The sequence below is a fragment of the Myiozetetes cayanensis genome, unplaced genomic scaffold, assembly GCF_022539395.1.
Source record: "Myiozetetes cayanensis isolate MyiCay16 unplaced genomic scaffold, myiCay2020 scf16, whole genome shotgun sequence".
Taxonomy (NCBI): Eukaryota; Metazoa; Chordata; class Aves; order Passeriformes; family Tyrannidae; genus Myiozetetes; species Myiozetetes cayanensis.
Window position 1 is genome coordinate 18,304,445 of NW_026087270.1, and position 27,992 is coordinate 18,332,436.

The 27,992-nt window shown below is 39.4% G+C and overlaps 1 protein-coding gene across 1 annotated transcript; it reads left to right on the forward strand.

The window, feature by feature from the left end:
- On the forward strand, positions 1 to 27,863 carry SLC7A6 (solute carrier family 7 member 6). Its single transcript, XM_050311157.1, has 10 exons — positions 1 to 64; positions 5,947 to 6,510; positions 8,993 to 9,118; positions 10,836 to 10,980; positions 12,932 to 13,055; positions 23,166 to 23,269; positions 24,252 to 24,348; positions 24,595 to 24,744; positions 25,457 to 25,640; positions 27,027 to 27,863. The coding sequence occupies exons 2-10, from the start codon at positions 5,988 to 5,990 to the stop codon at positions 27,119 to 27,121; spliced, it is 1,548 nt and encodes a 515-aa protein (XP_050167114.1). The 5' UTR covers positions 1 to 64; positions 5,947 to 5,987; the 3' UTR covers positions 27,122 to 27,863.
- The last annotated feature ends 129 nt before the right edge of the window (positions 27,864 to 27,992 follow it).

The window sequence follows — 27,992 nt, forward strand, 5'->3', positions numbered from 1 at the left end:
GCGGCCGCCATCACACGTGTGGCAACGGGCGAGCATCCCCGAAACGGCAGCGGCGGGAGCGGAGGTAACGCGGGGCCCGCGCCGCCGCGGCCGGGCGGGACTGCGGCCCCGGGCTCCCTCCGCCCTGAGGGGAGGCTGGCGGGGCTCGGCGCAGGGGCTGCCGGCGGCGCCTCTCATGCAGCATCAGGGGCTGGCGGCCTCGGCGACCCGAGGAGCTGCAACTGTGCGGGGTGGGAGCGTGATAAATACCGCGTGTTGTTTTTAAGGGGTGATTCAGCGGCAGCACATGTGAGCGTCCCAGCCCTGACAGTCCCCGGCTGAGGCGGGAGCCTGCAGAGCTTCCTTCCTGGCGCTGTCGCAACGCTGCAAGTCCGTCTGAACCTCGCCCCTCGAGGGGCGATCCCCCCTCCGGCGGCGGGACCCCCTCAGGGTCCCGTCCCTGGCAGCCCGGGGCGCCCGTGCCGAGCGAGGCTGGTTGTCTGAAGCCACGTGTTTATTTCGTTTGGCAGCGGCGGTGTGAGGGCTGTGCCCGGTGCTTCTCGGCGGCGGGTGCGGGCAGTTAGAGCTGTCTGGTAACGGCTCGCAGGGAGACCCTCAGGCCAGGACGCCTCGGCTCGCTGGCGCTCGGTGGTGATTTTCATTGCTTGTGTGTTTTTAAGTGTCGCGTATTAAGTACAATCTGTTTAGGCGTGGCCGTAGGTTGCGCCTGAAGAGTACACATGGGTGTAGGTCTGTAGGTAAGCCTGTGCTGTTTGGCATTACTTTCCCCCCTTTCGGGAGGTTTTCACTTTTCTGCCCCAGGATAAAAAACAAGGTCAGTTATTGAACAAACCTTTCTGTCTTTACCTGAGCCTTATGCTACAAATTTCACCAGATGTTCTGCTCCTTGCAGTTGCTTCATGCACTCCCAGCCACACTTCTTGCTAAATCAGGACTGTCACCACAAAGTCCGTGCTGTGAGCTTGATTCTGTTTTTTTCCCTGGGGAATATAAAAATAAATTAGTAGTATGAACGATATAGTGGCAAATTGTTTTCACTTGGAGCTGGCACGATTCTTTGAAATTACTCAGTTTAAAATCTAGTTAGTATTAAGTATGTGGATTTGTCTAGGATGGGTAACTTCAGAATTTTTGGGAAATTTCTGAGATATTGTAACTGAATATCTTTGTGAGCTGATGATAGGTCTTTCCCTCATTCAGTGTTCACAGCCTTATTCAGGATTTGTCCAAACATGGGTAGTATGTGTATTTGCAGAACATCTCTCTCCAGCTGTGTCACAGATGTGTATGGTCAGGACTTACTACCATCACTGATAAACTCTCAAGTGAATGATTGACATAGTAACTTCTCTTTCATTCCTTTTTACATGATAAACATATCTGACCATTTTTTAAAAAATGAGTGTTACAACCAATTCTATTTGATTGAAGGTTTATGGGTTTTTTTTATAGTCCTAAAGACGGTAAGTTTGCACATGCAAGCACAAAAGAATTGGTTGAACAGAGTAATCTTTACATTGGGAATTGCTTTTGTTGCAAGGGCTTCCTGTCTGCTAAGCATATGTATGTATGGCAGGGAAGTGATTCTTCTCTCACCAGCAAAAAGGAAAACACGTGCTAGACAAACTCTAAGCCTTTCCCATGTAAATGTTCAGACTGCGAGGTGCCTGAATATATACATTGCAATGAATAAGCATTTCTGGGACTTACAGCCTTTGCTCTGTGGGTGCTTAACTCCCTGAAGACTTTGATGCTGTTTGCCTGTATAAAGCAATCTTGACTCTTACTCGAAGGGCCATTCATTGTGTTCAGAAATAGGAGCCTTACATCTGGTACGTGTGAATAGTCCAAGTCCATGTAAAGCTGTGTTATGGCAAGAGTTGTTTGAGGCAATCAAGGCGACTATGGAAGACAGGCAAGAACACCAGAAATCTTTGGTAATGAGCAGGTACTGTGTAAGAATACAGCAAAACATAGTAAACTTTCAGCAGTTTGGTACTTCACCTGGGTCATTAACCCACCTGCATGTTCACCCCAGCCTGAGCACATGACAACTGTCCAGCTCAGTGGGAGAAAGGGGATCTTGGTGGAGGGTTCCTCTTTCCCTTCCCTTAAGGGAGGGCCACCCTGTAATGCAGTGTTAGTGCTCTGCTGAATGCATGCTAACCTTCATTAGCTCCTTTGCTACCTGGCCAAAGTGGGATAGGCCTTACCAGAATATACAGTTTTGGTGAAACACTGAAGGGATCCTCGTTTCAGGTCACTCTGTCCCAGGTTCATATTAAAGCCTTTTCTATCAATGGCAGAGTCATTTCAGTAAAAAAAAAAAATCTCCACATATCAGCAAGAAGATTCCTCAGAGCTGCAACGATCAGCAGAAAAAAAGAGTTGGAAGACTTTGTATTGCACAAGGGCACGCGATGAGGAAATCCTTTTTAGTTAGCTTGTGTGAAAGCATAACCCTGCATTAGCCATAGCAGTCCTGTGGCCAGGCTTTGGCAGCATTAGAGATTGTTCTAATAGTATTTTTAAATGCAGTCTTGTAGGATTATTGTGTGTTAGAAAATATATACTGTTTGTCTCTCCTTCTCCTCCTTCAAGCCTGTCTTCTGTTATCACAAAAGTAGTGATCTGGTGACAGAATCATGGATTTTAATATATGTGTTTTTTCTGTATAGTGTTAATAGTGACATAGCTTCAGTTTTCTAGTCTCTGCTCTCCCTCTTCACTGTTAAGTTTTCTCTTCCATTTGGTAAAAGCTGCAGATTTGAGTTACATTTAAGATTAGCTGAAGTGCTTGTATGAAAAACCTGCCAACAGTTTTGTTTCTGTCGCAGAGGTGCTGTAATAAGACACATGACTCAGGCAAATAAGCAATTCCTGCCCTCAAGGCTCTAAGGGTATAAAACAAACAAGTGTAGAGGAGAGAAAGCAATGCCAAATCTGGAGTGAGCTGTTGCACACACTTTCATTAAATCCTAGTTGTGGGTGGATACCCGAAGTTGGGAATAACAAAAGCAGACTCGGAGAGGAAGAAAGAGTATTGGGGAACAAAACAGGCTAGGCTGAGAGATAGTGTGATTGTTCTTTCCTGGGTAGAGCAGATTAGGGCAAGAAGCAGTCAAGGTCATCAGTAAAAAACCTGTATAGAACTGCAGTCATGTACTGCTAATTGAGATAGAGGCATTTGAACAGTGACAGAGTCACTGGTAATTAAATTTACCTCTGAACTTCAGACTGCGAGGTAAATCACGGTTACTCTTAGTGCAAAACTGCCTGTGTGTGAACACATCAGATTTGATGTGATTTGAATGATTTGAGTGATCTGAATCAAGTCAAACCATCACAATGTCTGAGTATTCCAAGTGATGTGTATGCTTCTTATCTGTACTTTGAAAGGTGTTCCAGGAAGAAATGGGAATGATGATTAGGATATGTGGAGTAAAAATCACGTGTAACTGTGTAGTTATCACCAAAATTATGTTTTACATTTGTGATGAATTCTTCATATTTACAATTTTATCCTTTAGCTGGAAGGGCTGAAAATCGACATGGCATATTTCCAGACTGGCAGTTGGATGTCATAATAGTAGCTGTAGTATTCTTGTTTTTCCACTGACATTTGTTCAGGATGATTTGCCCTCTGAAATACATTTACAGCTATGTTCTGTCTGAGTTCATTTCATAGAAATGAAAAGACTCGATTTGGAGTTAAATGTTACTTTTATGGGTCACAAGTGTTCCTTTAAATCCACTTCTTACAGCCAAATTAGTTACGAAAACATCTGCTTTGATTATTTGTTCTGCTATTTTACACAGCTTTCAGATGATTGCATCATATTTACAATGGATTATTATAATAATGATATTCATTTACAGAGTAATAACTGATCTTTCTGTTGTAAAGCAAACCAGATAATCTTGTGAGCTCATAGGCCACGTGTCTTTTGAAGACTTAACTCCACTACACCAGTAAGAGAAAGTCAGCCAGTACGTGGTTGCAAATGAATTTGGCGTAAGATAGATGCAAGAGCAAATAACAAGGAGAACAGGTAACAAGTGTTGAGGTAAATATGCTTTCCTTTTCTTTTGCAGTTTTGGGCACACTCATCTGTAGAAACTGTGTGGATCCCTCTCTCTTGGTTAGTTTTATTTTGTTGGACATGCCTCATTATAAACTCAAGCCTTTAAGTTCTGAAATAGAGATTAGTTTCTGGAAGGTTGAAAATTTTTAGTCTAATTATAAGTGTGAAATCTGATGGCTTCTGATGTATGTATGGCACCAGATAAGATGTTGACTCATGTATAAATGATAAAATATGTATTTAGTAATTAACCATCTTTAAAGTGTTTCTTTGGAGTACTGAGGGGAAAATAAATCAGAAGGCATCCAACTAAACAGTTTGAGGATCTAATTTTGCATTCTTTAAAAGAACACTAAAGATTCATGAGTTGGAGATGAATGATGTAACATGTTTCAATAAACGATTTGTACTCCACTTCAGTAGAAGTTACTTTTCTACTTGATTGAAAATAGTCTTTATCATTTTCCCATCTTTAGAACTATTCTGGTTCAGGGATGTCTAGTCAGGTTTTCTGTACAGTAGTATACAGGTGTTGGCTTTGTGATAAAGGAATAATATTCCCTCCAGAAAGCTGTGTTCCTCTAAGTGCAAGGGAAGACCCTGTGTGTTCCTGTGTTAGTGGATGCACAGATACACATCTAGTTTGGGTGACCTTTCAAAATCCCCATATTCAGGATTTTTGTTCTCTCAGTTGACAAGTTTATTGTTGCAGTAACAAAACCTTTTGTCAAATTAGTGTTACCCCAAAAAAGCACAGTCACCCCTCCCTCCCCAGATCAGCTGCTTTATTCTAAATGACCCAGACTTCATTTTTTCTGTTCTATAGTAATTGAAGCATACACTGAGGGTTTAATGAGGCACAGGGCAAATGAATGGTCATGAAATTAATTTTGGTAATTAGGTAGGGCCTACTCTTTATGCAGCTGATAAACTAGTAATCAAATGTTCGTTTGCAGTTTGAACTGGTTTCCATATAAGATTGTTCCTTGAATAGATTATTTCTTATTTGAACTTCTATAAAATGAACATTATTCAGAATTATCAGTATATTCTTGTGCTAAGAAATCTTCTTAGCAGTAATTTGCTTTTGGAAGGCATGGGAGAATTTTCTGGAGACTTGAAAGAAGGTGGCTCTTTTCCAAATGGTCAGTTCTGAAGCAGAGGAAAAAGGTTATTTAATTTCTGTGTTCTTAGATACTGCTAAATATAGCTGCCAATGGAGGAATTTGGATTGAAGCTACTATGGGTTTTCTCATGTAGAGCCTGCACTCTTAGATAACTTTCTTCTTCTCCAAGAAAGAAGGCAGTGAGATGTGGAAATAGCTTTGGGGAGGGAGTGAAGCACAGTATTGGTGAGAAGTCTAGAGCTGGATCCCAGGGGTTCTGGAGTGAGTAGCTCTGCCCTCCCTGCCTGAATAACGTGTGCAGCCCTGGGACTGGATCACTCATGAACTGCGCCTTTAGTGTTGCAAGAAATCGGGCTTCATGCTTGGAACTTCTATCTTGGTCTGGCAGTGCTTGCTTTTTTGTATCAGTTCACTGTGCTCCTATCTGTTCTTTCTTCTGTTCTCAAAATTGGAACCCCTGAATTCCGTCTGTCCTACAGTTTTGTTTGTTTGTTTTCCTAAAGGTAGGAACCCTCTCTCGTCTGAAGTTGTATTGGAATTTGTCTCTTTCTCTGTGTGAGTTGGTTTTCCTCTTTAACTGTGCATGAATTTGTGTTTAAAAAAAAATATGAAGGCAATTTCTTAGTTTTCATTTGTAAATCATGGTCCAAAAAGATGGAAAGAAGATTTTGCAAGAAAGTCCTACCATAAAAAAAAATAAAAATAATGATTTCAGCTGTTTCATTTTGTTTTAGATTGTGATTTGGAGTCGTGGAGAATTCAGAGTCCGTCCACAATGGCAGAAAGGACAGATGGTACACAGTCACATCTTTCAGTGGCTGAATACAGCCCTGTCAATAAATCAGAAAGGACAGACCCAAGTGAAATGAAGCATGGAAGTGAAAATACTTTGCAACTGAAGAAAGAAATATCTTTGATAAATGGGATAAGCCTTATTGTGGGGAACATGATTGGTTCAGGTATCTTTGTCTCTCCCAAAGGAGTTCTCATCTACAGCAGATCTTATGGATTGTCTCTCGTAGTTTGGGCAATGGGGGGGATTTTTTCAGTCTTTGGAGCTCTCTGCTATGCTGAACTTGGAACCACTATTACGAAGTCAGGAGCCAGCTATGCATATATCTTGGAGTCCTTTGGGAGCTTCATTGCTTTTATTCGTTTGTGGACCTCACTCCTAATTGTTGAGCCAACCAGCCAAGCAATTATAGCCATCACCTTTGCTAACTACATAGTTCAGCCCTTCTTCCCTTCTTGTGATCCTCCATATTTGGCTTGTCGTCTCATAGCAGCTGCTTGTGAATGTAAGTATTGCTTGAAATTCACTATGGTCATTTTTTTATCTGTGATAAGTTTTATTAAAACAAGTCTTACCAAGTCTTAGAGTTGTTGCATATGAATAACTTGCAGGTGTTCAGTGAATTACCATTTTCTCATTTGGAGCAGAACAAGGGGTTTAACTCTTCCAACTTTACTTGCAAGGCAAAAATGGTGGGAAAAGTTGTTTTTCCTTGGGGGGGTATCTTAAATCAAATCTCAAGGTACTCCTGGTGTGGTCTAAGTTGTTGCAAAATGGCTCTTGACATGCTTCAGTAACTACTCTGCTAGGGTTTCAAACAATCATTCAAGATTATGCTTGTGATGAACCATAACATCAGTACTACAGTACCTGTTGTGTAGTTGTTTTGAGAAGTGGAGATATTGTGTGCACAGAAAACCTGTGTGCTACAGAACCAAAACTTGACAGTTCTCAGGAACTTTTACGTAGCTAAATGATAATGAAGTTGAAGAAACCATGAAAGAATAATTTCAGTAAAAGAAAGAGAGAGGAGATGTGGTTTATTAGGTTCTTGATTATCTATCTTTCTTTTTCTTTTTGAAGGTATCAGAGGCAGAGTAGCATTTCATCTGAAGTAGAGACCAAGCCCTAACTCACTAATAATAATTACTCCCAATGAAAGTTGCTTTAAAAGAAATGGCTGAAATAAACCTCGAGCAAATACTCTGATCAGTAAAACTGAGGAGCAGAGGCTGAGCAGTTGGTTGTTTTCCTGAGGGCTCTTTGGGAGCTGCAGCAGTCCTGGCTTTTGAAATTTGATACAACTGTTTTTTTCCCCTCATCTTGCCAAGCTCAGTGAACTCAATAGAATCTCATTCAACTATTCTGCTCGGCCCGACCGTCTAACATAGTAGTGCCGTGCTTTGGAGATCATTACCTTCTTTTTGTTGAACCTTCTGTTTGACCTTCTGAAAAGTCAAAGCTTTTCAATCTGGTAGCTGTGCTAAGCTCGTTTTTGTCTTAGCAGTATTACAGTATTCTTGGATTTGAGAAAGGAAATAATGTATCGCATCTTTTCATTTGATTTTTATTTGCTACTACCATACTCCTGCAACAATCCAATTTAGTTTCTATTTATATGCATATTTTAAATACACAGTATGAGAAAATTCTTTGGAGATAAAAACTGTGGTAGAATATAACCACTCTTTTTACTAGCTAGAGAAAATATGAGATTTGGGGGAAATATTGTTTCCAACACAGAAGTTTAAATAATGTAGTGATAATCTAAGAAAAATATGCACTGAATTAGGATTTTGTGAAATAAATACTGAAGATACTGAATCCTGTTCACTATTCAGCCCTTGAGTTAAGGCAGAGGTTGTCTGGCTCTCCACTTCAAAAAAACCAGTAAGAAATGCAAAAGCAAAATGTTGAAAGCCATGAGGACAGTCTTGGGGAAGTTGATCATGTGCGTAAGCTTAGTCAGCAACTCTAAAATATTGGTGAGATCTGAAAGTCTCATTTCAAGTTTCATTGCAATCTTGTGAAATAGGTCTGACTCTAAATTTATTTTGGAATAGAGGGAGGAGTATACTCAGAATACTCATTACTTACTCCCAGTTGTTAAAATTGCAGGTGACTGTTGCTTTAACTGTAAAGCACATGCTCTTTAGAACCACAGAATGGTTTGGGTTGGGAGGGCCCTTAACGCTCATCCAGTGCCACCCCCTGCCGTGGGCAGGGACACCTCCCACTAGACCAGGTCGCTCCAAGCCCCATCCAACCTGGCCTTGGACACTTCCAGGGATGGGGCAGCCACAGCTTCTCTGGGCAATCTGTGCCAGGGCCTCCCCACCCTCCCAGGGAACAATTTCTTCCTGATACCTAATCTAATCTAATCTACCTTCCTTCCGGTTAAAGATGTTACCCCCTTGTCCTATCAGTGCATGTCCTTGAAAATTCCTTGATCAGGTCTGTTCTCTCTTTGAAGTACAGTTCAAGAGAACTGGAAAGGGATATTGAATCACCTGTGACTATACCTGGTATTGCAGCTACTCCATGGGTGTTGAACTCATCCTCAGCCTAGCAAGGAAGGATAAAAAAACTTTTCAAACACACTTGCCTGAAGGAATTTCTAACTAATCTTTCATTTATCAGAACAGTATTGATACATTGAATTCAATTATTTCATGTAACAGTTTCTTTAATTTCAGGATAGTTGCAGAGTGCAGCTGATGAGGAGTAACAGTAGGAAAATGGGCATGTAATCAGAGAAGGGAAAGGTCTTTCCTTCCATCTTTTGAAACAGTGTGTTCAGAACTGTTTCTCGCTGTTTTGTTTGAACCAGTGTGTTTTCAGTATTAGTGTATTTGGCTTAGTTGAACCTAAGTAATTGTATAACAGGTAAGTGTGTATTTAGATTGCAATTAAAATCTTTGAAAAATGAATTAAACTGAACATTGTTCAAATGGTCTTTTTATTTGTCTTCTTTTTTCCTCTTCTAGGTCTTTTAACATTTATAAACTGTGCCTATGTTAAATGGGGAACACGTGTGCAGGATGTATTTACTTACGCCAAAGTTATTGCTCTCATTGCCATCATCATAGCTGGAGTTGTTAAAATATGCCAGGGTAAGCTTGTAAAATTAAAGCAAAGGTTTGTATTTATCAGTTAAACTGAGTAACTGGTCTAAGGACTGCAAACTGTGCTTTATGAGATGCCTCAGTACAAGGATGATATAGGCACTTGGAAAACACCAGTAACACCACTGTTAGGCATTATCATGATGCTATATCGGGAGATATCCAGCCTATCTCAGTTGACTTTGAACGGGGTAAGAAAAGGTATCTGATGGCTCAGCGATACTGTGTACTTTACAGCCTGCAGTATGGAATAATAAAGGAAATTAAACAGCCAAATACAGGGGCAGCAAAACACAATGGGAGTGGAGAAAGTTGTAAATTCCTGTCAAGAACATATTACTTTACAGAGAGATCAACTGAATATATTTTTTTACAAAATGAATTTTGTGCAAGTCTCGAAGTGTCTGAAATTAAAGCAAAAATAGAATATGTAGGTAGATTTCTGAAACAACAGCTCTGTTTTTGCTCAGAGCCTGAGTTCTATTTTAGCTATTGAGAATTAGCGTGTGTGTGTGTGTGTGTGTTGGGCATTGGACTTTAAGTTAGAGAAATTCTGAATTCAGTTTTGTTCTTAGCCCTTCCTTTGGGGAGAATGTGTTGGTGTGTTAGCTTAAAAAAATGACCCTGCTGCCATAAAGGCTTGTCTTTCCCTGGCAGTCTGGCAGTTTATGTCTTTTGCTCTAACTGGTGGTTGTTGAAAGTTCATGAGCAAAGTAATTATTGTGAATGGGACAAGAATATGCAGTGTGTGAGCACCATGTGAAGTGTTTCATCCTTAGCACATCAGCCCAGCCCTTGTTTTGTAGATACCGAGCTTGTTCTCAACTTCCTTCATGTCTCCCATCTCTATTTCTGACTCAGCAGTTACTGTGCCAATGTCTGTGCCAAGGGAATAGCAACCCAGTATCTGATTGGGATAAAAAGCCAAGGGAATAGCAACCCAATACCTGATTGGGATAAAAAGTAGGGAAGAGAAGTAAAGATATTTGAGAGGCCACAAATATTAGCTTACACAGTAATTCACCTTTCTGTGTTTGCTGGGTTTGTGTGTGTCTGTTTATGTAAAACAGTCTGAATGTATAAACTGTCAGTGATGAACTTGTCTTGGGTTGCTTAAAGTCAAAAGATGGCACAAATACTGGTGCAAAAACCATAACTTTTTCTCTTAGCTTGGGAAAATTTTGTCTCAAGTAACAGAAGTATTTTAAGTTCTGTTAATTTTTCTCAGTATTCGACTTTTAATAGCAAAAACTTAAACATCCACTTAGGTGTTATTTGTCATAGTTATCTAAAAACACCTGTAATCTTTGTTTTCTGCATAGGCGAAATGTTTAAAAATTTAAAAGGATATAGAAGAGTGGATTATTTTATAAATATTTATGTTACAAAAACTAACCTTAGCCTGAGTACTGTCGTTGCCACTTGTTTGTAGCTTAGTCTGAACTTAATGTTCCTGAACTTATTGTGCCATCGTGGACAAACCAGGTGTTTCACTGTAGAATGCTATCATCCACACCCCATGATTTTTAGTAGTTTTAAATCCTTGTTTTTGTGGCTAAAGCATAGAGAAGAATTGGAAAAAAGGTCTTAATAAACAGATTTGAAGGAATTAAGGTTTCTGAGGTTTTTTTGTGTGACAAATTGAAAAACGTTATTTGCTGTGTTTTAATTATGCTGTCCTTCTTTGCATCTCTTCCACACACAGGGCATACATCACACTTTGAGAACTCTTTTGAGGGATCCTCTTTTAATATTGGAGACATCTCCCTTGCACTGTATTCTGCCTTGTTCTCTTACTCTGGTTGGGATACGCTCAATTTTGTAACAGAAGAAATCAAAAACCCAGAAAGGTAAATTGATTCAAGCTTTTAAAAACTGGATAGTTCCCAAGTTGCTTTGTTTGTGGTGTTATTTAGTAATGGGTTCTGAGCTTATACAGAGATAAGCAGAACTGCTCGATACTTAGATGGTGAGGCTGTGAACAGCCACTAACAAAGATTTACTAAACTCTGTTAAAAATGGGAAAGAAAGAACAAGGTAGGAATAACCACGTCTAGATGACTGCTGGATGCTGTATTCAGTGCCTGTTAAGCTTTCAGTTCAAGATGTTGCTACTGTTTATTATAGTAGGAGTCAATATTGCAGTGAAACAGGTACCTAATTGTTATCTGTGCTCTGTTTATCAGTGTGACATTCTGATTGTCTCACAGGGTGTTCAGGTGATAAAAATTTATTCATAATCTTTTGCTCTGTGTAGACTTCAGTGTCTAATACAAGCTTTGTTCTTGGTAGAATTGTAGCTGTTAAAGTGAACTTCCAGTGTCAGCTTTCTGCATCGCAGTTCTGGGCAATAATGAGGTTCAATTCCAGACTTCTGTAAAATTACTGCAACAATTATGTATTTTTCAATTTCACTTGATTCATAGTGCCCTCATGCTTGTCCACTGAAAAGTTGCCATCCACAAGTTAAATTTGACATAGATGCTTAGTTTTTAATCTCGGATGATGCAAAGTCCTTAAAATACCATTTCGGCTTTTTGTTACTTTATGTAACATTTCCGAATTAATTTCTCAGTGGTTTTCTAGTTCTGTTTCTTCTCTGTGCTGAGGTTCATGGGTCTCTTACTGTGAGTGAGCAACCCGGAAGCAGAGTCAGAACTCCCAGTTACTAATTTATTGATTTATATGGGGATTGTGGTGCATGTTTGTTTTTCTACTTCCACAGCATCACAGAGACACAGCTGGACTTCTGGGCCTCAGGAAGTTTTTGAGGAAGCTTTCAAAGTTTTAGGCAGACTGATAATTTTTATGCTTTGTTGGGGTTTTGTTGTTTTTGTTGTTGCTACTGAAAACAATGCTCGCGGCAGATGCTCACTGATGTCACCATGCTGTGTTTGATTTCACACTGGGCAAATGTGAGAGTTCTGCTCTCAGAACACTCTCTGTTCTACTTCCCTTTTGGAAGCATTTGAATATCCCTGCGAGGTTTGAGGCGAGACTAAGGCTGAGAAAAGCCAAAGCTTAACATCAAAGATTTGCTTTTGCTCTCTAGTTTCTTTCTGTGGAGCTGCAGACTCAGGACTGTGAGTTTATCTCACAATTAAATCTTATCTGTTTACATCTAATGGTTAGCAGTGCTTTCTTGTTACTCTTGACTTTTTTTTGTATTGTTTTGTAGACATGTGCTTGCTAGTAAGATACACCACATCCTGAGTTCCCAGCTGTGTAGCACTTTTGGATCTGCACCTCTGTTTTCTGCAGTTTTGCAGCCATTGGTTTGTAATCTCTGCATGGTGAGGGCAGATGGGAAGATGAGGGGTTTGGTTTGGTTTAGTGGATCTCCCTCCATCAGCTCTAGAAGTAGGTAGTAGAAGGATAGCTGCATTTCCCAGGGAGAAGGAGTGCAGTGTCTCAGTGCTGTCCCTCTTTGGGTTCTGGTTGTATTAGTTAACGTGGCCAGTAGGAAATAATTTAAAGCATGTGAACGTGAAGGCTACTATTACAGATCTGGAAACCTTGAACTTGGGGTATTTGAAGAACAGTTGCATAGAATCAGGTTTTACATGTAATTTAGGCTTTAGGATATTGTAAAAATTAGATTTTTTTTCCAGCATTTTGTGTTAGAATTTCTAGTTTTAAAAGAAACCAAATCCTGGTTGCAGAGATTGAAATCTGTATTCTGGCTCCATAAAGGAGCCATAATTCTGTCTTTTGTAAAGGATATAAATAAATTTAGTTTATTCTGTTATTAACGGATTTTTTTTCTGCTCTTGTGGGGTTTGGGTTTTTTTTGTCTTCCAGGAACTTACCACTGGCTATTGCAGTGTCTATGCCAGTTGTGACTATTATCTATATTATGACCAATATAGCTTACTATACAGTGCTGGATGCTCAAGCTGTTCTTTCTAGTGATGCCGTGGCAGTGGTAAGTTGACCATGTGGCATTTTGCTGTTTTATTAACTTTGCACCTTTTAGGGATGCATTTCATTTTAAGGGGCAAAACAGAAAACCCCCCTAGTTTATTATAGTACTTACTTAACTGAATAGAGGAGGACAGAACAACACATTGTGAATAATTTAATCCAAAGTAGAAAAGCAGTTAATGAAGTCGTGTCTAATAATGTATTGTCAGATTTATTAAAACAAGCAGAGATGCATCCTGTTACTGTATTTTGCCAAGTCCCTAATTAGACTGGTGCCCTTTGAGCAGGTTGTGAATTAGGAGTCACTGATTGTCTGGCGTGCTCCCTCCCGCCGCAGTCACTGGGGAGCTACCGGTGCAGTGCCTGCCTGTAAATGGGGTGCCAGCCCAGCTGGGACACAGAGCAGCTTGGGGTCTCCTCTTGGTAACTTACAGCACTGTCTGCCCGACACTGTGGTTATTTCCAACAGCTTTTAATATTCTGAAATTCATTTCTGTATATGGAAGGAAGTTGGAATCCCATTAAAATATATAAGCTTCTGAAAGTAAAAGCTGATCAAAATGTGTTTCGTATTTAAGCTAATCATTAAACAAAAGTGAAGGTTGTTTTTTTTCCCTGTAACTAGTGAATTAACTGAATAGTCCTGGTTACTATATCCTTTAAGGTTGAGGCTTGGGAAAATTTAATCTTTTTGGTTATTTAAATTGGAGGAAAAGAAATAATACCATACCTTCCTTTTAGGTTCCTAATTGGCTTCTAAAATTTAAGTAGTTAGACAATGGACAGAGAGTTTTAAATACATCAAAATGAAGGAAGTATTTACTCTGTTCCCACAGAGGATTACTGTGATTAAAAACTGGCTTAGCAAACCAGGAAACTCTTGTTTAAGGCATTTAGGCAGATGGTTCCACAAAAGCACTTACCTGACTTTATTTCAAACTTCACAAATACTTATATTTAGTGTGAACTTTCAAAATAGTTTATTGTAAATGTGGGTTGGGACTTTATTTCAAATGTAATTAGACAAACATTTATTTCAGAATGTATTGAAAGTAAATAAACTTTACTTCTTTACATCTTTTTAGCTGAAATGTGCAAATACAAATTTGTCATGAAATGTATATGAAAGACTTCCTGAAACACTTCAGAATGAAACAAAAGAAGGACAGAAAATATTTATTTTTGAATAAGCATATGCTAAGGGGTAATAAAATATCCAGGAGTATTCATTTTTGTTGCAGGCTATAGTATCCCATGTCAAGTACCTTCCAGTGACCAATAATGGAATTATTAATTTTTGTCTATAGTTAATTAATCCAGACAAATCTAAAAGCCAATACACAGTCCACTGTGTGTCCTGACTTCTGTAGAGCAACACAGGTTTTTTTCCTAACAAAACTTGAAAAACTTTGCCAGCAATGAAATTCTCCAGTGCAGTCCAGCCTGTCACTTGGGAGTGTTCTGTGCCTGCTGTGCCCCTTGTCATCACAGAGGTTTGTACAGCCCCGTGGAGAATGGGATCAGGAGCACTGAGCCCCCCTGGGAGGCTGGGGGAAGGATTCCCTGTGGGCCTGCCCAGTCCGTGTTCCTGAACACACCAAGTGGTGCAGCAGCAATTGGTGGCCAGAGAAATGAGGGGGGAGGAATGCCTGAATCTGACTGCACATGTGAAACCCAGGCCTACATTTTACAGGTTTATATATGCTTCATTTAGTTGTTCTTTGACACTGTTTTTTTTACCAAAAGTGAGTATATATTTATACATTTATGTCTATACACCTCTGTGTGATTTTACATGGAACTGTAATACTCAGAACTGGACAGATTAGGCCTTCCTGTCTAGTATAGGATGCATCTGGGCATGGAGGAGAATAAAGAAAGACATAAGAATGATATGAAGTCCTTAGTCAATCTAATTGCATGCAGAGATATTAAGTGACCAGGATAAGAATGAGAAAATATGTTTGTGCATTCTAAAGTTGTTTTAGAAGTTTTGCTTCTTGGGCTAATTTTAATGGAACTTAACTGAATGAACGACTTTGGAAATGTAGAACCGTAATTTTTCACTAGATCTCAGGTTTGTCAATACTTGAACTAAAAGCCAGGCTAATGCTCTATCTAAAGGCATCTTTGCTGAGACATCATAGCAGCAATGGTCTTCTGATTGCTGCTGCCTCTATCCCTTCTAGAAGGATCAGTTGAAAGTGCAGCTGAAGTTTAATAATACTTAACAGTTAATTCACTGACGATTCCTTTTCGTTGCTGATATAAATTCAGTTGCCCAGTTTTATGAAATCAACTTTAGGTTTGATCTACTGTAACAATGGCAAGCTGTTTGGACCTCTGGAAGGATGTCTGTGGAGTGGAAGAGTTGACCCTGAGGGTCTGACACATGCACTACGCCTCTGATGGGGTCTGGGCTGAATGCTTGTGTGTGCTTGGATTGCAGTGGGGGTACAGCAGGTTTGCTCTTGAGCTCATCTTCAATTTAGCCTGTTCCAGAAGGGAACCTCCCTTTAGCTCTGATGTTAAACAATGGGAACCAAAAAGCAGTAAGTGTCCATAATTTGGAGAATGCTTCAAAAGTGTACTTGCAGTCCAAATTCAAATACTCATAATGCACTCATAGTTTTTAGTGAATTTGTGGGGAATAAAAGCTAATGAGTGTATTTGAAAATCCTTCTATTAATACAAAAATGTAAAAATCTTTATGGTGAAATTTCTCTGGGTAGTGGAAGAGAATTTTATCCTCAGTGGAATCTTTAAGAAGACTTAAGGCACCGTGCTTAGTGGATGAATGAAGAAAGGAGGTGAGAATTAAGCTATTCAAAAAACTTAGTCTGATGAAAATGAGCCACTTTGATCTACTCACATATTCTACATGTGATACAGAATACCGAATACTGTAGTTTCCATATTGCCCTTTATGTAATTGTAGGGTGAAAATGACAATAATGAATTTTTAAAGAAACGTGGTAGTGATATTTCTGCATTTGAGAGTCTTTGTGTAGTAAAGCAGCAGTTAAATTTAATCTTGTTGCTCTTTTGGGAAGGAATGGAGTAGCTTTCTCCTTTTCAGGCAAGAGGCTTTGAGCCTCTCTCATGTCAAGTCACTTCCCTTTTCAAGTATTTCTGTCAGAGTTTCACACTTGACTTCTGATTTACCTCCTTGTGCAAACCATCACAACCTTTACATGCTTTAGAGCATGAAGCAGTTATTCTGTAGCACAAACACAAATAAATAATAGCAGACATCTCACCTTCCCCTGTCACTAAACAACTTTTTTTCATTTGAGAATGCTATGGTATTCTTTGTTTGTGAAGGGGGCATCTGGTTCCACAAGCACTTCATCATCTAATAGGAAAGAACACAGTGGCTGCCAGTGCCTCTCTTGTTACCTGCTTCCTGTCTTGGGCATGTCTGGGGGTTTTGATTGAGTTCACACAGGAGGTGACACTGGGCAGGTTAGTCCTTCCACCTAGAAGAGCTAGAAGTGGTTGAAGCAAACGGTTGTCCTGCATAGCCGGTTGATGTTTTGTGGAGCAGTACAGCTTTGTCACCAAGCTGGGGATAAAGAGGAGGGTTTCAGTGCATCTTCACATATCATCTCACGAGTCAGCATTGAGCAATCCAATTTACCTTGGTGTTCTCGTATTCCAGAGCACACCTGCTCCCTCAATGAACTGCACTGGGGGAGGTGGTGTGTTTTAGCTGTTTGGTTCTGCTTTGGTGTGTAGTTGAATAAATGATGAGTCTCTCTTTTCTAACTGAATTCAGATAGAATTTTTTAAGTTATTCTTACACCTTTTGGATATTACTTCACTTCTTTCATTTGGCCAGTCACTGGCTTCTTTTCTGATGAGGAAAATCTGCTTGTCTTTAGCTGTCAGTGTCATGTTCCTCTGCTTTGCTTGCACTGGAACTTCCCAGTAAGGTTTCTTTGGATGAAATGCACATTCCCTCCCTTAAGATTGAGGAACTCTTCATTAGGGGCAGGCAGGTGCTTTTAAAGAAGAGCTGTTTAGTAAGTCATTTGCCTGCTTTCTTGGAGCCAGCTGTAATTCAGTACCAGTGTGGCACTCCTGAGGCCAGTTATATGTGGTTCTCTGGCTTTGGAGTCCAAGCTGAAAAGCTGAGCCAGAGCTTGAAATAGTGCTACGTAATATTTTCAATGTGAGAAAGGTAAAGGACTTTGAAAAACACTAAACTCTTATTCTACAGCTAGATATTGGAAATGCCGAGAACAGGACAAATCCCTGAGAAAATTTAGATCAAGTATCCTCAGCACCTCCATGAAAACATGAACAAAACTGTTTTACTGTTGGAGCTGACATCTGTTCTCTTAGTGTGAGCCATGCAGAAAAGACATGTTACGTGCAGTAGACCTGCAATATATTAATGCAGCACAGTAATGCTGGTTTCTCTTACCATAAGATTGTATTCAGTGACCTAAAGATGAGGAGGGAATTCCATGCTGGACCTTACACTGCACTGGGTACCTTTTTCTCCTAGGAAAGGCATTGCCAATAGTACAAGGAGAGGATTATGTCTGTTTGAGCAAAATTGATCAACAGCGTGGTGGTTGAAACAAGAATTACAAGAAAAACAACACTTAAATTGCTTTCTTTTGGAGCTTTACAATTTTCTGACTGTTTTTGGTTGATGTGCACTCTTTCCTTTCTTTAGTATATGATGTTTCATTTGGTCAAGATGGAGAGATGTCATACAGTATCTTGATAATGTAGTCTGTGGCAGTGGGAGAACTTCACCTACTCAGTGGCTTTTTTTGCATGGACAGCTTCCTGATTGCCTTAAATCAGAGTTTGTTTCCTTTAGGAAACACCACCTTAGAGGCCTGAGAAGCTTAAAACGGAGAAAACATACTGTAGCTCTGACTGACAAACCTTCCTGGAGTGTGTGAATGTATTTATACTCCACCTCAAGAGAAATGTCAAAGCAGAATTAATTACACTTCCAAAATACCAGTCAGATTGCGCTTATAGATGTGTGTGTGTGTATATATATATTAAAAAAAGTCCCCTTACTGCTCTATATGATTTTCAGGGTAAGAATGTTATAGAACTGAGCCTGGAAAAGCTCCAGTGCCATAGGATCTTGAAAAGATGCCTTTTAAACTTTCCTAATAGAAACACCTCATAATCGTTGGGTATAGTGCTGTGTAAGTTTCTTACTCATGTTAGACTACATTCTCTTGGCATTTATCCCTCCAATCAGTACTGTTGAGTGCTTTGCCAGCCCAGCATGTGCTTGCAGCTCCACGCGCTCTCAGTGCAGTCTGGCATTTTTTGTGTGCCTCTAAGTGCACTTTTTGTGTTCAGCTAAGTGTGATGAAAAACTTCTCATCTTGTGATTTGTAACATAAATGTGGGTCTTGCTAATCATCTGTGTGCCTGAATTACCGAGTGTGAGGCAGTATTCTGTGTATACTGTTGTGGGAGCTCTTTGCACAGGGCAATTCACGCTCATTTTAGTTCAACCTGTTTGTACAGAACTGTGGTTTGGACCTTTAAAGGGACAAAAAAGTGTTCTTGCAAACCACGCACAAGTTACCAGCTGATGATCATGAGATCAAACTAACCCAAGATAAAAAGAAAATGTACTTAAACCAGTCATTCATGTCTTGAAACAAAGCTGTAATTCAGTTTTTGCCCATTCTTCTGGGAGTAATGTAACGTTTTAGCCATGATGGAATAAGGGCAGTTCAGCTGAGAAGTGCATGGCTGGAAACATCTTCCTTCATCTTTATTCCCTGTTGATGATTTGGGAAAAAAATAAAAGAGAACTAAGGGGAACAATTGCAGGTGCATGTCCTACAGTGAATGTGTATATATGTATACCTTAGGTGTCCAATGGATGGGAGGGCATAAAAGGACTTTATCTGTAATTGCAAGTGTTGTATCAGCCACTGAATCTCTGTTTCCTAACTGGTAGAAGAAGTTACAGTTCGAGTCTGGACTACAGGACTTGTCAGACTATAGCAGAGATGACAATTTAATCTCTTAATCCTTCTTGCTCTTTAGACTTTCTCAGAAGGAACCCGAGACGAAGTCCATCCTCATAGTGGTGACTTTCTCCCGTTATGGTGGACTAAATGCTTCTGCTTAGAGCTGCCTCCAGGTAGGCTCCTCTGTCATCCTCCACATACTCGTGAGAATGCTCCATTCTTCCCTTTGTGCCACCTCATTTGTTTTTATAAATGCACTTCCCTACTCCCAGAAGTAGTGGCAGTTAAAGTGGAACTGGTGAGATGCTCAGTTCGGAGCCCAGGTCTGGCTCATTTGTGGAGGATCCATGACTGTACAATTGCAGTTGGAGCAGAAAGCAGCCACTAACTCTTCTCCCCCCCCTTTTTTTTTAATTCTCTTGGTACAGTGCACTTGGTGTATGTGCTTGATAACTTGATTGCTTGTTGGACTTTTCTCTGCCCTACCTTCTTGTGCAAAATAATCCTCTGACAAACGCACACAGTGAATGTTTATTGTGGCCGCTTTTACTGACGCTTCCAGTAATTCTTTCAGCAAGAAACACTGTAGAGATCTTTAGGTTTGTCTTTGTTCACAAGACAGTATAGCTGAGCTCTGGAGAAGACATTTCTTGGCATCTGTTGAAAAGAGAGTGTTGAAGGATTTATAAATTTGTACTCCAGTGTTGAGTATTAGTACATGAACTTGTTAGAAACGAGGGTGAAACCCTGTCAGAAAACACCTGTATAAAGGCAGGTGGTTCTTTATGTGTCGTGTTAAGCTAGTTAATATCACTAGAAAATTTAGGCCAAGTTTAGGTACCTTTTCACTTTGTTTTGCTGAAAGATCGTTTTGCAGGCAGATCTACTTGGCAAACCAAGCTGAACTTTTTTTAGATGATTCTCAATTAAAATAGTCTTTTACGTTACCTCACTTAGGAAAAAGTTTAGTTCTCGAAGTTTCTCCACCCTTCGCTCTGTTAGGAATGCCACCTGCAGCATTAGAAAGTACACTGGAAATGACAGTGCTTGCTAAAGGCTGTCACTATGTTATCTCTCTTTCAAGAGTGTGACTTGTACAGATGTAGGGAAATTACTTGTTTAGGCTTTGAGCTTCATCAGCAGTTGTTGTAGAACATCCAGAATACATTGAATCTTTAACATTTTGATCTGTATATAATTTATGGTTTTTACTGCTCACATGAATGATTGTTGTTTTCCAAGATGTGTGAAACAACATTAGCATATTTAGAAAAATCAGATCTACAATATGGGCTGGAAATGACCCTTGAGTTAGTCCTGCACCTGTCATTCCACACTGGCCCATTACTAGATGTTTCAGAAGGAAATGGAAAATGCTTGTGAAGAGTGCCTTTTGGGGGGAAAACATTTCTCAAAATCACATATTAGCTAATTTGCGTCCTTCAGCAAAAGGTTACATTCATACATTTTCTCTCTCTTCTTTAACTTTAGCTGTTAATATGACTTATCTAAATGCTTATCCTTTAGGCAATCTTACTAAACATCTTAATTCTCTAACATCTTGTTGAGTGAGTTCTATATCTTAGCTTTGTATATTTAAAAATCCTCTACCAGTTTTAAATTTTGTGTCTTGTAATTTCACTTGCTGTTTGGCTTCAGAAATCAGCAGTCCAGGTTTAAATAGTCCTTTAAGCTATTACAACAATTGCCTATTAGAGTTTTCATCTTGTCCTCGTTCTTACTTGTCTGGAGAAGTTGTCTTAATTCAGTCACTGGGCCGTAATGAAATACGTTCTCCATCAGGGTTTCTCAGAGCTGCATTTAGATCCAATAAGGATCTGAGAGAAGCACTTTGGGATTCTAATCATTGTCTATTCTTGGGCTGCAGAAATCTTTTATATACAATAATGTAAATTATGAGTTGCAGTTTCAATCGCCTGAAGATTGGTAATCCATGGTATACAGCACACATTTCTTATGGCATGGTCTTTTGCTAAATTGAAGTTCTGATCTCAGCGTGAAGTAGAATTTGTACATGGATTAGTTCTTTTGTACTTGTTTGGTGTTAAGTTTTATAATATCTCTGGGAATCTGTTGCATTTGTCCACCCCCGTGTTGAAGCTCCATTTGGAGGGAACCTGTGGTAATAAATCTAAACTAAAAGAGCTCAGGAAGGGAGGTGCTTTTTTGAGAGCCAGGGTGACTAACACAGCTGGTGTGTTGACTTTGAATCTTTTGGCAAGGTTCCCACTGAAGTGATTATATGATTTTCACTGTCCTTCAGCAGCAGGAAATCCTATCTACCTTTGCTGAGGCTCAACAAAATTACACAAAAGGATGGAATACATTCTGCTTTTTAGTGTAAATGATGTTATACAGCTAAGCAAAGCTGGATTCCAACCTTAACCTGAATAATGTGCTGAACATGGCGTTTTGCCAGTGCTGACAAAGAACAGGAAACCTGAGCTGGCCAAGCTTTGTTTTATGTCAGTGAATTTCTCAGCATTTTATGGTTTAAAGATTGACTTTATATACAGGGTTTTGTCTCATGAAAATCAAACACTTATAACAAAATCCCCCAACTATATAAAGTCATTTAGGCTTTTTTGACCTACAAAAACATTAAGAAAACAGATCAAAATGCACTGCTCTTGATGATCTTGTTCCTGCAGTAGTTAAATCAAAATGTGACCACTGTTAAATCAATGTAACTTTTTATGGTACAAATAAAGACCAGTTCTGAATGCTAACCACCTTTGACTGAGCTCCTTAGCTCATAAAGGTTACGATGAAGACCACTAGTTTAAAGGGGAGGTGAAGGGGGAGGTGTTTCAAAATATTAAAATATTAAAAACTGAAGAAAATGTTTGTAATAGACAACCCTGCAGAAAGCTGAACTACTATATGTGCTTTGTATGTCTGAGGATCTTGAAATCCAAACAGTGAGAGAGAGAAGAGAAAGTGATTTAGAGACAGGTTCGTAAAAACGTTTAGATTGCTGCTGCCTGCTAAGGTGCAAAGTGTTAGTCTTTGGAGTTTGTTTGAGTACAAGTAAGTATTAGGTATATAAAGGTACTTACATAAGTATGTACCTTTCTGTTTCTATAAATAGTTATCTCATGCTGCCTAATGTAGATATGATTCTTTTTCTACCATGACTGTTAGTTTGCTTCTGAAAAGAAATCATGGAAGCAATTTAGCCATCAGAAGTGGGATAGGTAGGAAGAGTTCCACCCACGTCCTCTGGACGCAGCATGAGGGGATTTCTGCCTAACTCTACACTAGTGCTAGTGTTCAGATACATACAGTGCTCAGGCCAAGAAGGTGCTTAGAATACCTCTCAGTCTTCAGGATTAAATGCCTTCATTTTTCAGATGTGTTGCCTGATGTTCTGAGTCTCTCTCCCTTTTTTCTCCATCCAGGAGGCTGAACAGAATTGACCAGGACAATATCTTGCAAGTTATTACCCATTTTTATTATAGATCCAAGATCACTGGTAATCAGTGGCTTTTCCTGATTTCTTGGGTTTAGAGCTCAGTCACCACAGCTGGCTTGCAGTATTGTCCAGCAACATTAACAAATGGCTGCTGATAAGATAACTTGCTCTGTCATTTGCCATGTTGTGAGAGTAGAGCCCAGAGCCCCTGGTGGTGAAACTAAAGGAAAAGAAGATGTTGCTTAGGAAATTGCAAGAGAAGGAAAATAAATCTAGATTCCTAGAATGCTGTCTATAAACAGTAGGTGTGATGTTGGTTATGTTTATCCACTGCAATATGGCACTTCCCTTTTATTGATGTTTTTGTCCTTTATTCTCTATAGTCCAGAGAATGTTCAGATGAGTTCTGTAGGTCACTTAGGTAATAAAATATATTGGTGAGAAAATTCTCGGACCATTTTGTTTTTCTTTGTGAGCATTATTTTTGTGAGCAGTAAATGTGACTTCAGGTGCTTGGCTAAAGAAGTTTGTGCTTATTTAGAATTCATAAATAAGAAGGCTGTGTGCTGCTTTGTGCTGCATTATGGATTGTCCTTACTGTGTTACTGTTTTTCCATACAAACTCATTACACAAGCTCTGATGTCGTTGTTTTGCATACACTTTTTCACAGGTATTTTCATGTTTCCTTTTTCTTTTCCCTTTCATCAGACATTTGCTGACCAGGCCTTTGGTAGCTTCAGCTGGACAATTCCCATTGCTGTAGCCTTTTCTTGTTTTGGTGGACTTAATGCTTCAATTCTAGCATCATCAAGGTAGTGCATATCTCTTTCAGTTTGACAAATGATTATAAATATTTTTACATGGTACTGTTATGCTCATCTATTATGAGAGTGGCAAAAATACTGTTGTAACTGACCCTATAATAAATAGCCACAGTAAAATAACACATCTAAATAAACCTCTGTGGATGTTAACACTACTCTACTTCCCCAGTGCATTCCTGAGAGTATGTAGAGCACAATTAAAGATCGTATTAATGTTGTCTGTGTGATGAGTCCTCAGTCCTTCTGATTACTTGGATTACCTTCCATTTTACTTGGTACAATAATTCTAGCAAGTTCTTATTTTCAAATGTATTTGTTTAAAACTTACTGACCTTTGAAAATCAGTAGTTTAAAACTTTTTACTTGGAAAAAAACTTTTAAAATGGCTACTGCTGCAGTCAGAAAGCTTAGGATACAGTATAGAAGCTTTTTTTTGAGCACTGATTGTGGATTTGAGTAGCAAAAATTTTAAATAGATTTATTCAGACATTTTAAGGTCTTTCCCCTCCACTGAATGTACTTGCAGTGCCTCTACTGAAAACAAAGGGGAACATCATCTGGTGAAGCAGTCAATACAGAACAGTTGATACTAAAATTATGTGTGGTTTTTTGAGCATGTGTTTGAGTGACATCATTTTAGTGACCTAAATCTCTTCTGGTGGTCATTGAAAACTACTCCTCTGTTTTGTGAAACAATAGAAATTTGTTTCTGTTACTGTAGGTGTTGTCTATTTTAGCTGTAGCATGATTTTTTAAAAGTAGATGTTAACAGCATGTTTCCAAAAGCTTATGTATCTTTTAATGGTTGTTGTGCAGTACATCTCTAAAAGAAGGGTTGAAGTTTAAAGGTCCCAGTTTAAAGGATGGAAATTGAGTGGTGTAAATATTATACTGGTTATTTTTTGATTTTCTTTAATACATTCTCTCTCACCTGTGGCCTCAACATGTATTTTCTTACTATTCTTTTCAGGCTATTTTTTGTAGGATCTCGAGAAGGTCACCTTCCTGACCTGTTGTCTATGATCCACTTGAAGAGGTTCACACCTGTGCCAGCACTGCTCTTCAATGTAAGTTGTTATTGCTTTCCTTTTCAACTTCTCAGATGGGAATTATTTAAAAGAACACCTTGAAAAATTCATGGGAGAGAACTTCAAATTTACTGGTATCAAGGTGCTTGCTGAAAGAGTGATTTTGTGAGGCATAAGAGCATTCCGTACACCAAGGAATGCAAGGTGTTACTTCAGGCAAAAAGCAGCATGAACAGTAAGTTTCAATCTTTTGTTGTCGTTCTCACTCTTGTTCTTTTCTAACAGTGTATTATGACCCTTTTTTACCTGGCTGTGGAAGATGTCTTCAAGCTTATTAATTACTTCAGTTTCAGTTACTGGTTTTTTGTTGGTCTGTCTATTGCTGGACAATTATATCTACGTTGGAAAGAACCAGATCGACCCAGGCCTCTTAAGGTAACACTTAGGACACGGTTGTTTAAAATCCCTGTCTTCCATGTAATAAAATACGTAAAAGTATAAAAGTGCTGTCTAAAATCTGGACCATACATTTTATGTCCAAAGGTTACAAATTGATCAGGACGTAAAACATGGTTTCCATTTTATATTGTACAATGAAAGTTAGCTGGTCTGCTAGGGAAGAGATTGTTGGAATAGTGTATTACTGTGTGCTAGTTCAATCAGTATCCCTTCTCTCTGCCAACAAGGAATGTCTCTAGAGGCTTACACAGTAGTCAGCTTTTTATCTTGCATTAGAAATCTCTGATAGGGAATGCTTAAATATCTCTGTCAGTGTTGATCACATTTAGCTCTGATGATATCTGATCCTTTAATGACCTTCTCATACTTTAAGCTGATGTTCTACACAGAGAAGTCATTCTGGTTTCCCAGGCTTTACTGGACTTTCCTAGAAACACTTCATGCCACTATACAGCTTCTTTCAGCACAGCAGAGTTACCATACCTGTTAACTTCTGCAATTTTTAGCAGCAGTTCTGTTAAAAATAATTCTGCAATATTTGCTTATGGTTCCAAATAGCCAGATATAGAAGAGGAAAAGCAGATCATTTCACAAAGTGGGGTTGAGAGGGAAAAGTCTGTATCTCAGTGTTTGTAACTGTAGGCAATGAATATTTCAATAACATTCTGTTCTGTTTTTCTGTCTCCAGCTGAGTCTGGCTTTCCCAATAATATTCTGTATGTGCACAGTATTTCTGGTAGTAATGCCACTCTATAGCGACTTTATAAATTCAGTGATTGGAATTGGCATTGCTTTATCGGGAATTCCAGTCTTTCTCTTGGGAGTCTATTTACCTGCATCAAGGAGACCTCAATTTATTAACAAGATTTTAGGTAAGTTTCTTTGTAGCTGGAGATGTTGTTAGGAAAGAGGAAAACTAAATGGGCGAATCTCGGTGTGTTGATGAAAAGGGTTGTGGTGGGCTGACCCCAGCCAGCAGCAGAGTACCCACAGAGCCCCTGGCTCACCACCCCCCAGCAGGACAAGGGAGATAATTAGGAAGAGCAAAGGTGAGGAGGCGTGGTAAAGACAGCTTAGTAAGTGAAGAGAGGGGAAAAAACCTGCAGCAGCAAGAGCAATCACTTACCACATCCCACAGCAGTCCAACGTGCAGCCAGTCTCCAAGCAACAGCCATATGGAAAGACAATCTCTCACATGCACACAGTTCTTGCTCTACCTGTCTTTAATCCTGAGCATGACATTATATAGCATGAAATATCCCTTTGCCTGCCTCGGGTCAGCTGTTCTGGCCATCTTCCCTCCAAACTTCCTGCCCATCCTCATCCTGCTGGTTGCAGGAAGGGCAGAGTGGGAGGAAAGAAAAGAAGCCTTAATCCTGTGCTGTTCAGCAATAGCCAGAACATGGGTGTTACCAATCCCTTCTGAGCCACAAATCCAGAACACTGCACTGTGTGTGTGCTGTGAAGAATGTTACTGCATTCCAGACAGACCCAGTGAAGATGTGCCCTCATTTTGGACTTTGTTACACCCACGTTTTATTCCCTGTATATTTAAAAGACCATCCACTTTCTATCCACACGTTTTGTCATCAGTCTTTATACATTTCTCTTTAATTAAGCACAGGAAGAGTATTTTATTCTAAGCAAGGTTGATAACTGTAAAAGGGCTGGACATTTGTGGTAACACAAGCTAACTGTCCAGCTTTACTGAATCAGTTTTTAGATATGTGAGTCACAGATGGAATTTTGCCTTCTGTTGAATTGTAGAAGTTAAATTACACATTTTTCCCCAGCAGTGCACTGTTGTCACTGTTACTATGTGAGAAAAACACGATGAGGGATGTGGTAAGGAAGGTTTGTAGCATAATCTTAGATTGAAACAGGATGTGGTGCTGCAGCAGTAGCATATATGTAAATAATGAGTAATCTTGTAACTTTTCTGTGTGCTATTAGTTTTAGTTTTTTATTAAACCAATTTCACACTCTTAATCATAGAGAAAAAAGATTTTATTTCAGTTACTTGGCAGGGTGCTTAGGAAGAAAAACACCTCAGGATAGCAACAGAACACTTTAAACAGTATCTGTTTAAAAAAAAAAAAAAAAAGAGTGGAAGGCAGTTATTGTATTAACTCTTATTGTTTGTTTCCCTGAAGGGAGGTGAGGCAGCATTCCTGACAGCTCTCATTACTCAGATGCTGCTGTGTATTTAGAGTTGAGATTCGTGACTGTTGTCCTCATGTCTCCCATTTCCTGTGCAGGTGCAGTCACACGGAACATGCAGCGGCTCTGTTACTGTGTTCTAACAGAGATGGACACAAATCAGGAAAAGAAGTTAGAAAGAAAATCCAACTGAAATTTGAAGCCATTACAAGAAGGAGGAGGAAGGATACAGCAGTTAAAACAACTATGAAGGGAAGAGGTAGAACTGGAAAAAATGGGAAAACTGTTTCCAGTGGTCTTTTAGAAATACTGAAAATGTCCTTACAGTTGGATTCCCACCGAGATCATGCCCTTACGCCATGCTCCTGAAGTGGGACGTGTTTCCAGGGCGTGTTTTCCGTGGGTAATGAGTGCCTGCCCTTCCAGGCACAGCAGCTGTGCGTCACTACGGTTCCTTCAGAATCGTATTCCAATGGGAAGAGCTCCCGGATCAAATTCCATTGCTGCACAGCCACTGAAGTAATGCATTTTAACTTACACTGAAAACCACTTTGACTCAAAAGACCAAGTCATTTCCAGCTTAATTCTGATGGATTTTTGCATGAAATGATTTGCTGTGCTATCTCAGTTCTTATCCCAGAAGACAACTACTTACAACTACCTACCTAATTCGTCATTGAGAAGAAAAATGAATAAAGTTGTGCTCCATTATTTAAAGACTGAACCAACTTTTCTCCCTTAGAGATAAGTATTTTATGCCATATACTACATGGAAATGTGGTATCTGACTGTGGCAGATTTAATCAACAAAGCACCTTGGCACTAAAGATTTGATTAACATTTGATGATTCTTTCTTGTAAGCTTGTTATTGGTGAACTTCTGCTAGGTTTTATGAAATTTTCAAAATTAAAATGTTCAGTTTGAAGCCTGTAAACATTTGTTTCTGAGCTGTTTCAGTGAACACCCAGTAGCCTTGTGACCTTAGCAGTCAGAAAATTCCCCTTATTAATATCAGTGCTGTTCACCAGAAAATGACCACGTCACAGAAGAAATCAGTTTTCTT